The sequence below is a fragment of the Hordeum vulgare genome, chromosome 2H, assembly GCF_904849725.1.
Source record: "Hordeum vulgare subsp. vulgare chromosome 2H, MorexV3_pseudomolecules_assembly, whole genome shotgun sequence".
Classification (NCBI taxonomy): domain Eukaryota; kingdom Viridiplantae; phylum Streptophyta; class Magnoliopsida; order Poales; family Poaceae; genus Hordeum; species Hordeum vulgare.
In genome coordinates, this window is record NC_058519.1 from 606,209,874 (window position 1) to 606,222,347 (window position 12,474).

Here is a 12,474-nt window from a genome sequence, read left to right on the forward strand (position 1 = left end):
GCCGTTGAATATGCCGCTACCACTCACATGCTTTTTCCTGCCTATTACTGGATACCGATACGAATGACGCGGTCTCTTTTGCCCGTCATTGACAAAGGTGTGGGTATAGCCATTTCTTTAGCAGCGAAGCTAGTAATTAAGCAGAATCAGATTCACGCGTGCAACAACTTCATGGTGGAACTTCATCGACAGTTCGACTCAATATAGCCACGCCGATGCAACAGATAATGCAAATTGGACATTATATTTCTTGATATAAAGTTACAAGTTTCAAATACATGAGTTTATTCCTTTGCTTATTTCTGTGTGTACTCCACTTGGCAACCATGAATGGAGAATGTAGACATGCACACGCGTACGGCCAGTACAACACTCGCCATATGCATGCAGGAAGCGTTTTACTTCTTGCACACAACACCTTTGCCGTCCATGCCACTGGCGCAGGTGACACCAGCGAGCTCAGATAGCACCGCGGCACCGTCGTTTCCACGGCTGACCCCATAGCGCGCCACGCTGCAGTCCGCGGCGAAAATGCTGGAGGTGGTGAAGGTGGCATCTCCACCCATGGTGGGCATGGAGGCCCTCACGTCAAAATGGTTGACGTAGTCGGAGCGGTAGGTCTGTCCGACCACACCGTGGACGTCGTCGGTGAGCGCGTTAAACTTGAAGGCCAGCTCGAGGTGCGCTAGGCAGTCATCGTCAGTGACGCCGTAGCGGTGCACCCTCGATTCCTCCTCGGTGATGGGCACGGCGTTGGCCCTGATGCTGAACTTTCTGTCAACGGCGACCAGCACGCCGTTGGCCGCCTTGGTGCGGGTGACAGACAGCTCGGGTACGCGGCTGGACGTCCACTTGGCACCATCGACGAGGTCGGCGGGAAGGTAGACTGGTTCACCGTCCAAGGTGATGTCTAGGTGCTCCACGGCGTCGTCCCAGGTGCCGGTCTTCCTGGCGCCGAGGTAGAGGCGGTGGCCGTCGAAGAGGACGGCGATGGCCTGGATCCAGGTGAAGTCCCGGGACATGCCGCTGTGGCCGCTCTTGCCGATGAAATGCGCGTTGATGTGAAGGTCACGGTCGGAGACGACGCAGAAGTCGGCATCGCTGCGTCCGTGGAAGTAGAAGGCGTTGCCGTCACCACCAATGAACCGCGGGTCGCCGCACGCCCCTGGGGTGTTGCACACTGCACCAGGGCACGAACCATAACCATTAACCAACAAAATCAACGTTACTACAATGTAGAGTAAGTACCTCCATTGTTAAGGCATCGATCGAGTGCTTACCGCAGACGGGTTTGCATGTGTTGCAGTCTGGGTAGCAGGACTGGGGGCAGTTGGCGGGGCAGTCCATGTTCCGGTTGAAGCAGTAGGGGTTCTCCTTGCGGCTCTGAGTGCACTTGACCGTCGTTGGCTTCGGCTTCGGCTTCGGGCCCTGGGCTTTGGGTGGCCGTGCCGAGGATTGCGCGGTGGCGGCCTCCGCGGCGGCGAGAAGGACGACAGCCGCTAAAGCCAGCACGACTCCCACACGCCTCGCCATTGCGATCGCCCTCACGCTCTCAGTAGTTACTATGGTATTTTCTTTTGTTGCTAATGACTGGTGGAGAAGGATGGGTGCGTTTGTATGCATGGCTCCAAGGCAATTTATAGGCGATGGATCGAGTTAGCTTGCTTCCTGCATGGAGATTGTCAACGCCGCGAGGGCCGGTATGCCTTCACCGGCCGGAAACATGCATGCCGCTGGCTTGAAGCGAAAAACGTACTTTGCGTGCATAAATCCATGCGTAGAATCGTAGATGGAGCTTTATGCTACCTGCTACGTGCTAGCTACGTAGCTCCGGGCTATATACATGCATGTAAGTATACATATGGAGTACTAGTTACCGTCCCTGGTTTTCAGGGCAAGATTCCCAGGATGCAGCTTAATCTTGAAGAAAAATGGCTAATGCATGTGCTTAACAGCCTGCTAAAGGAAGCGATCCGAGAGAGTTTCCCCGTCGTCCTGGATTACAATATATATCTCGTACGTACCCGTTTACTCTCGTCTTGTCCTATTCAGTTTGTGGCATCATCCTCGGATCAAGCAGTGGAGAGCTGGCAAATTGTCAAAGCATGGGACACCGTAGGCTAAAATACTTCACTTTAAGCTAGTATCAAGAATAACAAGTATCAAATGCTTAGGTAAACTTAAGGAGAACTATATTATATGCATTAATGTGAAGAAAAAACTTCACAATTCTAAAATTTAAACAAGTCCAACTAGAAAATGAGCACGATCAGTATTTAACTGCACAATTTCTTGATCCTCAAAAAACAAACTGCTTTATTTCTCTGTAAATTGTAAAAAATGAATGAGACCAACCCAGATTAGACTAGTCTGCTGACATTTTTTTATAGAAGAAAACTCCATGAGCATCTAGTGTTAGAGCTGAGGCTCGAACACCGACGGACTGGCTGCAAACTCTAGCGTCAAGCCAATTGAGCTATGCTTAAATAATAGAGAATAGCTCATGTAGTTTTCGCATGCCACCGATGGTCCTCGGCGCCGTTCGTCTAATGTTGCTTGCTGCCTTGTGATTCCAACCTTACAAATCTCCAGTAACTCCGTGGATCGTGACGCTCCATCTTCAAGCTAGGGAATGAAGACGTGCAGCATGCCGCACACAATTGCAAGTCGCTGTCTGGCATATACTACCATGCTCAAGAATGTTACGAGTGATCGATCCATTTCCTTTAGGTTTCCTTTTATGCATTCACGAGCATGTGACTAATTATGGCCCAACAATTGAAATAACTAAATGGCCCTATGGCTATTGCTACTGGTTGTTAGGAATAAGCCCAAAACGCTAGGAAACGCGGTAGCTGGCCCAGTTAAAGGACGACAATTAGTTAGCGAGCGTTTCTTCGGAGACTTTCAGCGAGCACTGCGTCGTCATTTGGAGTGTTCTCACCCGTCATCATGTGTCGCGTTTTTTTGCACGAGTTTTTGGCTTTTTAGTTTCTTTTTTTTTTTTTTGGTGTTTGGGTTTTTCACCGGTCTTTCTTAGTTTTTTGACAAAAAAAATAAAAATTGCATCAAAAAACATTTTTTCTGTTTTTTTGCGAGTTGCCTCTCGGAAATGAAAAAACGTGTTTTCTTACGAGAGGCACGACTCGGAAAGGAAAAAATGCTTTTTTTCCATTAGAGACACGGTTTTGCCTGCGCGAGAGGCATGCTCGTGCCTCTCGGAAAGAAAAAAAACCGTATTTTTTAGCAAGAGGCACGGTTTTGCTTCCGCGAGAGGCACGGTTTTGCCTTCGTGAGAGGCACGGTTGTGCCTCTCGGACAGGAAAAAACCCGCAAAAAAACGTGTTTTCTATATTTTTCCTATCACGAGAGGCACGGTTTTTTGGTCCTTTTTTTCATAATAAAACAGTTCATCAAAATCTATCAACATGGGATCTAGTTTTGAAGCTCTCGACGCGAGAAACCCAACACTGAAAACGGTTCGATATTTAGATACACAGTTTAGGAGATAGAACTTTCTAAAAATACGGATCTATGGAAAAAGGGAAAACTCCAGGGTTGCGACAAATGGCATGCATGCAGTGTGCCACTTGTCTCAACCTGGGAGATGGGAGTGATCTTTGAAAAGGCGTACTCCTCAATTAGTGATTTCGGTACAGATCGTATTTTCGATAGTTCCAGCTAAAAATTGTGAGAGGGGAGGAAAGTGTTGATGTTAACAATCATACGATTCTGGGTCTTATTCCAAAGGTAGCAAGCCCCTCAAATATTCCACAATTCTGCCCAATCAGTTTATGCGACGTTGTTTATAAGATTGCGTCAAAAGTGGGTGTAACCCATCTCAAGCTCAGTCATCCAGAGATTATCTCTCATGAACAGTCTGCTTTTGTTCCTCGTAGACTAATTATAGATAATAGCATCTCCGTATATGAGCGTTTGCGCTTCATGAAAAGGAACATGGCAAAGTCCAACTGCTATGCAACACTCAAATTCGACATGATGAAAACTTATGACAGAGTAGAATGGCAGTATCTGGAGTCGATCATGTTGAATCTTGGCTTTGAACATCATTGGGTCAATGTCGTAATGGGGATGGTGAGGTCCATCTCATTTTTAGTTACTTTTAATGGTAAAAAGCTTGATGAGTTCATACCATCCAAGGGTATTCGATAGGGAGATCCTATTTCACCCTACTTGTTCCTGATAGCAGCGCAAAGCCTTTCGTGTCTATTGAAATCCAACTAGTCGTCTCACTTGAACATGATAAAGGTGTATTCATCGGCTCTGCCGGTTAACCATCTCATGTTAGTAGATGATAGCATGTTGTTCTTCAAGGCAAGTTCTCGGGGTGCTAACGAAGTGTCAAACCTATTGAATCACTATCGCCAAGCTTCGGGACAACAAGTGAACACAGAAAAATCTTCCATCCTTTTTAGTAAGGGCTGCCCAAATGTTACTCAAGAGGCAATTAAACTCTCTCTTCAAGTTCCCAATGAATCACCTAATGAGAATTACCTAGGCATGCCAAACGACGTTGGGCATACAAAGAATGCTTTCAAGTTTCTGAAGGATAGAGTTTGGAACAAAATAAAAGTTTGGATTGAGAAACTTTTGTCTCCTAGGGAAAAGAGGTACTCATCAAATCGGTAGCTCAGGAAATACGAGTCTATTCGATGGCATGCTTCTGACTACCTCAAGAACTCTGTGAGCATATCAATTCTCTTATCTGCGGCTTCTGTTGAGGGAGTAAAGAAGGGGTTTGTGACCTAGAGCTTTTTAATCTGGCTTTGTTGGCTAAGCAAGCATGGAAACTACTTGAGGACCCATCGTCTCTTAGCGCACAACTACTGAAGGTGATATATTTTCCTAAGTCCGATATTCCTGAAGTTGAGTTGGGATCTAACCCTTCGAAGTGTGGCAGGCAATACTAGATTGTAGAGATGTTCTTAAGCAGGGACTGATACGGTGCATAGGAGATGGTCATACTACAAGCATTTGGGATAAAAATTGGGTTCCATGGGAGCCATTGTTGCGGCCCCTAAACTCGGCTGAAGCTTCATGGAACACCAACTTGGTAAGCCAAGTTTTTCTACCGATAGATGCCGAGGCGATCCTCAGTATACCATTATGCACAAAAGTGGCCTCTGATTTTTGGGCTTGGCACTTTGAGAGAAAGGGCATGTTTTCTGTGAGATCGGCCTACATGATGCTTGTTGATACTAAAAATTGGAGGGAAAACTAGCTTGATGGGGTTGCTGGTTGTTCGATAATACGAAGACAGTTAGGGTGTGGTCTAGGTTGTGGAAAATTTATGTCCCGTCCAAGCTGAAAGTTTTCCTATGGCAACTTGCTCAGCAGCAGGGTTGGGCCTATAATGGTGCAAAATGTGTTGCATGCACAGTGCCCACAATTTTGAAGGACCCCACATTTTTATATAGGCCAAATAGTATTTTTCAAAAAAAATCTAGCCGCTGGAGCTGGGCCTGAGTCGATGAGGAGCTGGAGGTAGGCCTCGAGGCCATCGAGCGCAGCAGTGCTAGTGCCGATCAATCTTTCGATCGATAATATGACAATGCAATCCTCAAAAACAAAAGATAATACGGAAATGCTACCGTCGGTAAAAAAATATAATCGCTATAGAAGTCAATTGGGATCGTCTCGTCTATCGATCTGAAGACTAGCTGCGCTGGATTCTCTATAGGAAAAATGATCATCTCGTCGCCTTCGCCTCATCACATCGATCAGACCCATGCCGCTACCGCTATTCCCTTCCTAGCTTCCTCTTCCAAATTTCAAACTCACCGTCTCGTCGAATCGATTCGTGACCAACCCCAACCACCAGGTGTTTGCTGAGTCCTCTATTCCAATTGCATCGTTGTGTCTAAGTTGGGTCTAATTCCTCACTTGGGTCTAAGTTGGCACGCAGGCAACCAACCACCTACACCCCGGTTGCATCGCTGTGTCAAAATCATGCCTTTTCTTCAGAGTTGAGACCTGAAAAGTTGTATGTGTATTAGTATATACAACCAGAGTACTACAAGAGTAGGTACTTAGGTAGTGGATGAAGATGAAATTGGGTTTTGACTTTGTGAATGATTAGCCAAGAATGCAGAACCTTGGTCATTGCAGTTGCATCACATGTTCTTTCTAGTGTTCGCCTAGTAGAGAGAGTATCAATTTCTTCCAGGGGCCTGTTATTGTGATAGAGTAATATATATTCTTTCTTCCAAGGGCCACAATCGTTCATATTGGGTTTGTGGAAATAGAGATGGATGTGTAACTGAAAAAGCATCTTCAATTAAGCCTGACCGGAGACTGTCTAAAATCATTGCAGAAATTCGAATTTCTCTTTGGATGCACCTTGAAAATGAATGTATGAATGATTTAGGGGATGTATGAATGTTGTTGTTACTTCCTAGATGATTTGCTACTGTCAGTGAGATCAGTCATTCTATTTGCTTGCATCTGTAGTGTACTGTACTCCATATGGAGATTTGCAAGTTTGAAGCTGTGGATGGTTCAGTCCTTGTCATTCAATTATTTGCATTATCCTGGCTCCCGGATTACTTGTAAGTAATTAACTGGACATCTTGGAGTACTTAATTACAATAACTTGACTTGTTGTTAACTGTTGTACTCCTAAATCCAAGCAAGTTGGATTAACACCCTCTTCAGTAAAATTAAAGAATCTTTTATGTGCTATATTAAATGATTAACTGAAACCTTTTTCTATCAATATAACTATATTTTTTGGTGATGTTATCATTTCATCAAGTTTGCAGTTTACTCATCATTTTATCATGTGTGCTTTATAAAGATTTGAGTACTCGTTATAGGTACGTGAGCCCTAGCTAAATCAGCCCCTTCATTTATAGGTACCCGAACCCTAAAGCAGCGTGTTGACGAACTTCTTGAAGGACACGTGAAGTATTGTTTGGTGGCTTTTAAGATGAGACCATACATTTTTAAATCTTTAGCATCATATCTTAGAAGGAAAGAATTCATAAACACACACAAGACTCAAGGTCGAGGAGAAGTTAGCATTCTTCCTGTACATGTTGTCACATAATCCATCATATGAAGATATGCAACTGGAATTCAAGCATAGTTGATCCACGTTTCCTGAGTACATCAACGCGTTCTTTGATATCATCCCTGCCCTATGTACTCGCTTTGCGGAGCCTCCATGGATTGAAAAACCACATCCAATAATTGCTAACGATGAGCGATTCTATCCATACTTCAAGGTTGTTATCTTGACACTTCAAAAATTCCTTACCTTTCTCCATTAAAATTTCAGAAGTTAATTAGCAAATTTGAATTTTTACAGAACTCTATAGGTGCTATCGATGGATCACATGTTCCTATTACCATTGCACCTGAGAGTGTTGCCCCATTTCGGAATAGAAAGGGCACCCTGAGCCAAAACATAATGATTGCTTGCAACTTTGACTTGAAGATCACATTTATATCATGTGGCTGGGAGGGGTCTGCAACAGATGCTAGGGTTCTTCGATCTGTAATGAACTCTGGGTTTAAAGTACTCGATGGGAAGTTATACCTCGTCGATGGTGGTTACGCAAACAGATGTCACGATGTTACATTCAATTAGGAACCAAGCGAGTATTCCAACAGCTACCGCAATCTTTCATTACATCATCAAATTGCATGCTGGTGATGAGGAATGGCTTGACAACCAGCAGATAACATACCAATGGCTAATTTTGTCAATGTACCCAATGACAATGATAACTACCAAGGGAACAACATTCAAGGCAATGCTTTGCGAGATGAAATTGCAATGAAAATGTGGAATGATTTCCCACATAACTAACTCTTTGTAAGTTTGTGGATGTAATTGACAATTTCTAATTCAACTAATTAATTGTCTTCAATTTGTGTGTTAATTTGTTTTGTCCAAATAGACATGTATGCGAAAGGGTCTCCCAAATTCAACTTGGCACAAGTTGCTACCTTATTAAGAATGAAAGGTCTTCTTGGTGCTAAAATGGATTAACCAAAGTTTACCAAATACAGTTCTCCAAAAGGTATTCTTGTTTGTCACTACAATTTCTACACGTCACAAGTATTTTTATGCACATAGCCATTTGATCTGACTCTGAATGTTCCAAACATTATTCTTAGCTTTGTGCTTTAATTGGCTTGCGTAGTTGTGAAACAAAGAGCACAATGGAGTTTAGGACTTGAAAAAAGGTTTGGTGGAGATACTTATGGAGCACCATACTCCTTACCACCGAGGGCAAAATGGATTGAGCAAGGAAACTTGGAACTTGATGGTGACAAAATTCCATGTGAAACACAAACATGTAAAGTTCTCGAAGCCTCAAATTCAAGATAAGGAGAAGGATCACAAAAGAGAATGCATGATGTTAAAATAAGCTCGAAAGTAAAGTGGTGTTGGCTGGGATGGCAAAAGATGTATGATAGAAGCTGACACCGACCTTTGGGATAATCTGGTGATTGTAAGTTCTTTAATTCCACCCTTCGATATGGTTACAATTTTATACAATTCTAATATTCATCTATTACTCTGGTTCTAATTACATAATTTCTCTAACACCAAGTGCATGGATGTGTTGAAGACAATGGTGGCTATCACCCGCATCAAGAAGATCAAAGCATTCAACGTCTTCAAGGATGCTGCAAACCGTGAGATTTTCATAAATGCCGCTGATAATAATAACGAGACTGATGTTATGTGGCTTCAGTGCGAGATGTCCCCATGATGTATGTTCAAGTTTTGAACTCTCAAGTGTTGACTATAATGCTTGTTTTATTTCTAGATGACTTTCTGTTATATGTAATATGTGTTAGAACATACGAAACTATTTAGTGATCCCCTGCAGAAAGTTATCAACTATCTATACATTTATAGAAGAAGTGATCTATGTTTCCCTCGAAATAACAAAAGCAACATCTAGTGTCTTTGGCTTTCAAATTCCCCCTCTTAAAATTGTCTACAGTCAAGATACTTATTTTGAGAAAAACCAAATCAACACCAAGTTTTAGAGGAATACGATCTAGCCTACCACATCTTGTGAGGACACAACACCTGCTGAGGTTTCAATTCTGAAACGATTATTTTGCTTGCTTTGAACATAAATGGTGTCCACTGATTGTGGTTGTGCAAATCATATATACCATTGTTGAGTGCAAAAATGGATTCGCAAAAGATTACCAAAAGGATGATCATGACATCAAAAGAGCAACTCATCTCCAATACAACATCATTTCTCATCATTTCTTGGCCTCCAATAATACTCAGCCTTGGACGTAAACATCAACAAAGGGAAGGTTGTTGTGTGGCTATATTGCATTATTATTGTTGCAAATGTTTGTTGTGAATGTGATGTAGAATTATGTTGTTGATGTGATGGTCTGCAAAATTAAGCCTTGCAAAATTATGATGTTGCTGATTCAAAGATCACATTTTTATTTTGATTCTCCAATAATCTTTGTCCCATAATTATGTTATGACTATGATTAAGTGTTGTTATGATAAGATATTGATTCCAAGACATCGAGAATTATGTTGTTGTTGTAATGATCTACAAATATCACATTTTTATTTTGATTATCCAATAGTACAAAGGCAATCCCCACGTGTGAAACAATATTTATATGTGCAAGGGAATATAGGGGATTTGGATGGAAAGGGAATGTGGGGGATTTTGATGGAAGGGAATGTGGGGTATTTGAAGGGATTGGGTGAAGGCAAGGGGATCACCAAATCCCCTACCCCCTAGTGGCTGGAAAAAAGCTAGTGTCAAACGAGGCCTTAATGTGGACGGGGTGTTCTTTAGAGATGAGAATGGCAACACAGGTCGCAGCGGTTGCATTTTTTAGAGATGGGAATGGGAATTATGTCACTCTATTATTGGCTCTTTATTCTACCTATGTACATCTAAACCAGACACCATGCTTAGTGTTTGCATGTCTGCCCGTTTCCAAGCAACAACGAAGGAATCACACCATAAGGTTGTGAAACATATTCTTTGAAATCTAGATCACACACCAACGCATGGATTATGGTACCCCAAGGGTTCAAATCTTCACCTCGTTGGATATTCTGACTCGGACTATGCTGGTGACCGTGTGGATCGCAAGTCAACATCAGGCACCTGTCATTTCCTCAAACGATCCTTAGTATGTTGGTCATCAAAGAAGAAGAACCGTGTGTCACTCTCCACTGCTGAAGCAGACTACATTGCTGCTGGGTCTTGCAGTGCTCAACTGTTGTGTATGAAGCAAACTCTCAAGGACTACGACATCAACATGAAGAATGTGCCACTCTACTGCGACAATGAGAGTGCAATCACGATTGCATACAACCTAGTATAACACTCGAACACCAAGCACATCTTGATTCATCATCATTTTCTTCGTAATCATATACTCAAGGGCAACATTGTCGTCAACCACGTAAAGACTGAAGGACAGTTAGCGGATATCTTCACTAAGCCCTTGGATGAAAAGATATTTTTCATGTTGCGGTGTGAGCTAAATAGCTTAGAATCTTCGAATGTTCTATGAAAGGACACACATCCTAACACTTATGCAAAATTGATGACTTATATGTGCAACACACGAAGTAATGTTTTTATTCAATCACTAAAGAATAACACTTAAGTGTGAAGAAATTAATGAAGAATTTGATTCTCAGGATCCTACGACAATTGTATGCGGTGCGTGAAATCATCATTCTTATACGGTGGCTCACGCCAACAACCCAATTTGAAATTATTCAAGTTGAAATTCTTCAAAATTGATATTTTTGCAAATTCTTCAAATCTTCAAAGTCTTCAAATTTTCAAATTCCTCAAATTTGCAAATTCCTCAAAAGTTCAAATTCTTCAAACTTTTCAAAATATGTTATTCATTGACTATATACTTATTGGTGAGCTTATAAGTCCTCAACAACATTCCCTTATAGATAAGTCTTCATGCGGTGTTTTTTCTTCTAAGTGAATATGATCGGAGCTCAACCTAGTCTATTCTCAAATTCTTCATATGCTTTCCATTTGAAACTCGTTCAAAGTCTTCACTAAATCTTTGTGAGCTGAAGAATTTGCAAACAAAGTCCTCAAAAATTTATTTAAAAATTTCTCCAGCCGTTACGTGTGTGCCACCTGTCGAGCGGAGAGGAAGGGCCAGGGTCATTTTGATCCAAAAATTTCGGGCCAAACTATTTCTCACTTGGGCTACAAATACCCAACTCTTACCCCCTCAGTCACTTCTTCCTCTCGTTTCCACTTCTCATCGCTCGAAGCTAGTCCTAGCGTCGCAGGTGGAAATCATCGTCGCCTTACTCACGTCGGCTGCAGATCTCCTTCCTCCTCCGCCACCATAGTTGTCTTCAGCCGCCGAGTTAGGGCGCTGAAGATCTGAACCGACGAGCTTCTATTTTCAGCGTCTACAGTTTTTCGTGTTCTTCATGTTCTTCATCCAAGGTAATTAATATCTAATTTTACTACCACTATAGATCTTTATGTTTTCATAAAATCTTTGAAAAAGTGTTACTCCTTAGCAAATTCATAAGATAAACATTTCTATGTCTAAGAACACTTGATAAATTTCGCTAAGTTACACAATTCCTCAAGAGATTCCTCAATTGTGTGAATTTTTGGATCTGCACAACTCTATAATCCAAGACAACGACACTCAGCAAAATTCGTCAAAAACAATATTGGCCAAATTCCTCAACTTGAGTCATTTTTAAAAATCTTGTGAGAACGCATATGACCTCTTCAAATTCGCCTATACTCTGTTCACACGTACAAAATGGTTGCTAACGAATCTCTATGTTCTCATCAACTTAACTCATTTGCAACATTTCTTGAAGAAAATTTGCATACCTCATCACAGTCCTCAAAAGTTCATATTCCTCAAATGAAGAAAATGGCTCATGAGAAGAAACAAAAGGGTGGAAAGAAGGCCGATACCAACACTGCCTTTAAGATTCTTGATGACATCTATGATGAATATTGCACACGTGACAAATAAATCTATGGAAAAGAGACAAAAGAAAAGCGCAAAACACGCTTGCAGAAAATTGAGAGAAGATGAGCCAAAGAATGGAGGGAGTATAGGTATGTGACTCCCAAATAAATGAGGAAATTTGCATTGAAGCCTCCATGCAAAAGGCCTCCTCTAGGCGATTAACAAGTTGCTAATCCAACAAGTCTTGCAACTATTCACGACTATCCTGAAGAATATGCAAAGAAACACGCGAGACTGCAGAAAGTTGCACATCTGGCCGTGAAGAAATTCAATGAGGTATCTGCTGTTGCAGCTGTTGCTGCCTCCTCCTCTGCTGGTGAGGCTTTTGGTACTAAGACTGATCCAATGTGAGCTATTTTAAAGAAGTATGCTGCCAAACCGAAGTCCTCACCAGCACAAACCTCACAACAAATTCCTTTGTCAGCCCCTAAAGTGGCAGCAAAGTCCTCAACT

The 12,474-nt window shown here is 42.2% G+C and overlaps 1 protein-coding gene across 1 annotated transcript; it reads right to left on the minus strand.

The window, feature by feature from the left end:
- Positions 1-225: 225 nt before the first annotated feature.
- Positions 226-1,601, minus strand: LOC123430752. Its single transcript, XM_045114593.1, has 2 exons — positions 1,281-1,601; positions 226-1,180 (listed from the first exon to the last, which is right to left on the minus strand). The coding sequence occupies exons 1-2, from the start codon at positions 1,531-1,533 to the stop codon at positions 399-401; spliced, it is 1,035 nt and encodes a 344-aa protein (XP_044970528.1). The 5' UTR covers positions 1,534-1,601; the 3' UTR covers positions 226-398.
- Between the last annotated feature and the right edge of the window lie 10,873 nt (positions 1,602-12,474).

Excerpts from the sequence above, each read along its gene's own strand:
- LOC123430752 (XM_045114593.1), bottom strand. The coding sequence starts at position 1,533 with ATGGCGAGGCGTGTGGGAGTCGTGCTGGCTTTAGCGGCTGTCGTCCTT. Across the intron at positions 1,181-1,280 it reads CACATGCAAACCCGTCTGCG|TGTGCAACACCCCAGGGGCG; the intron begins GTAAGCACTCGA and ends GCCCTGGTGCAG.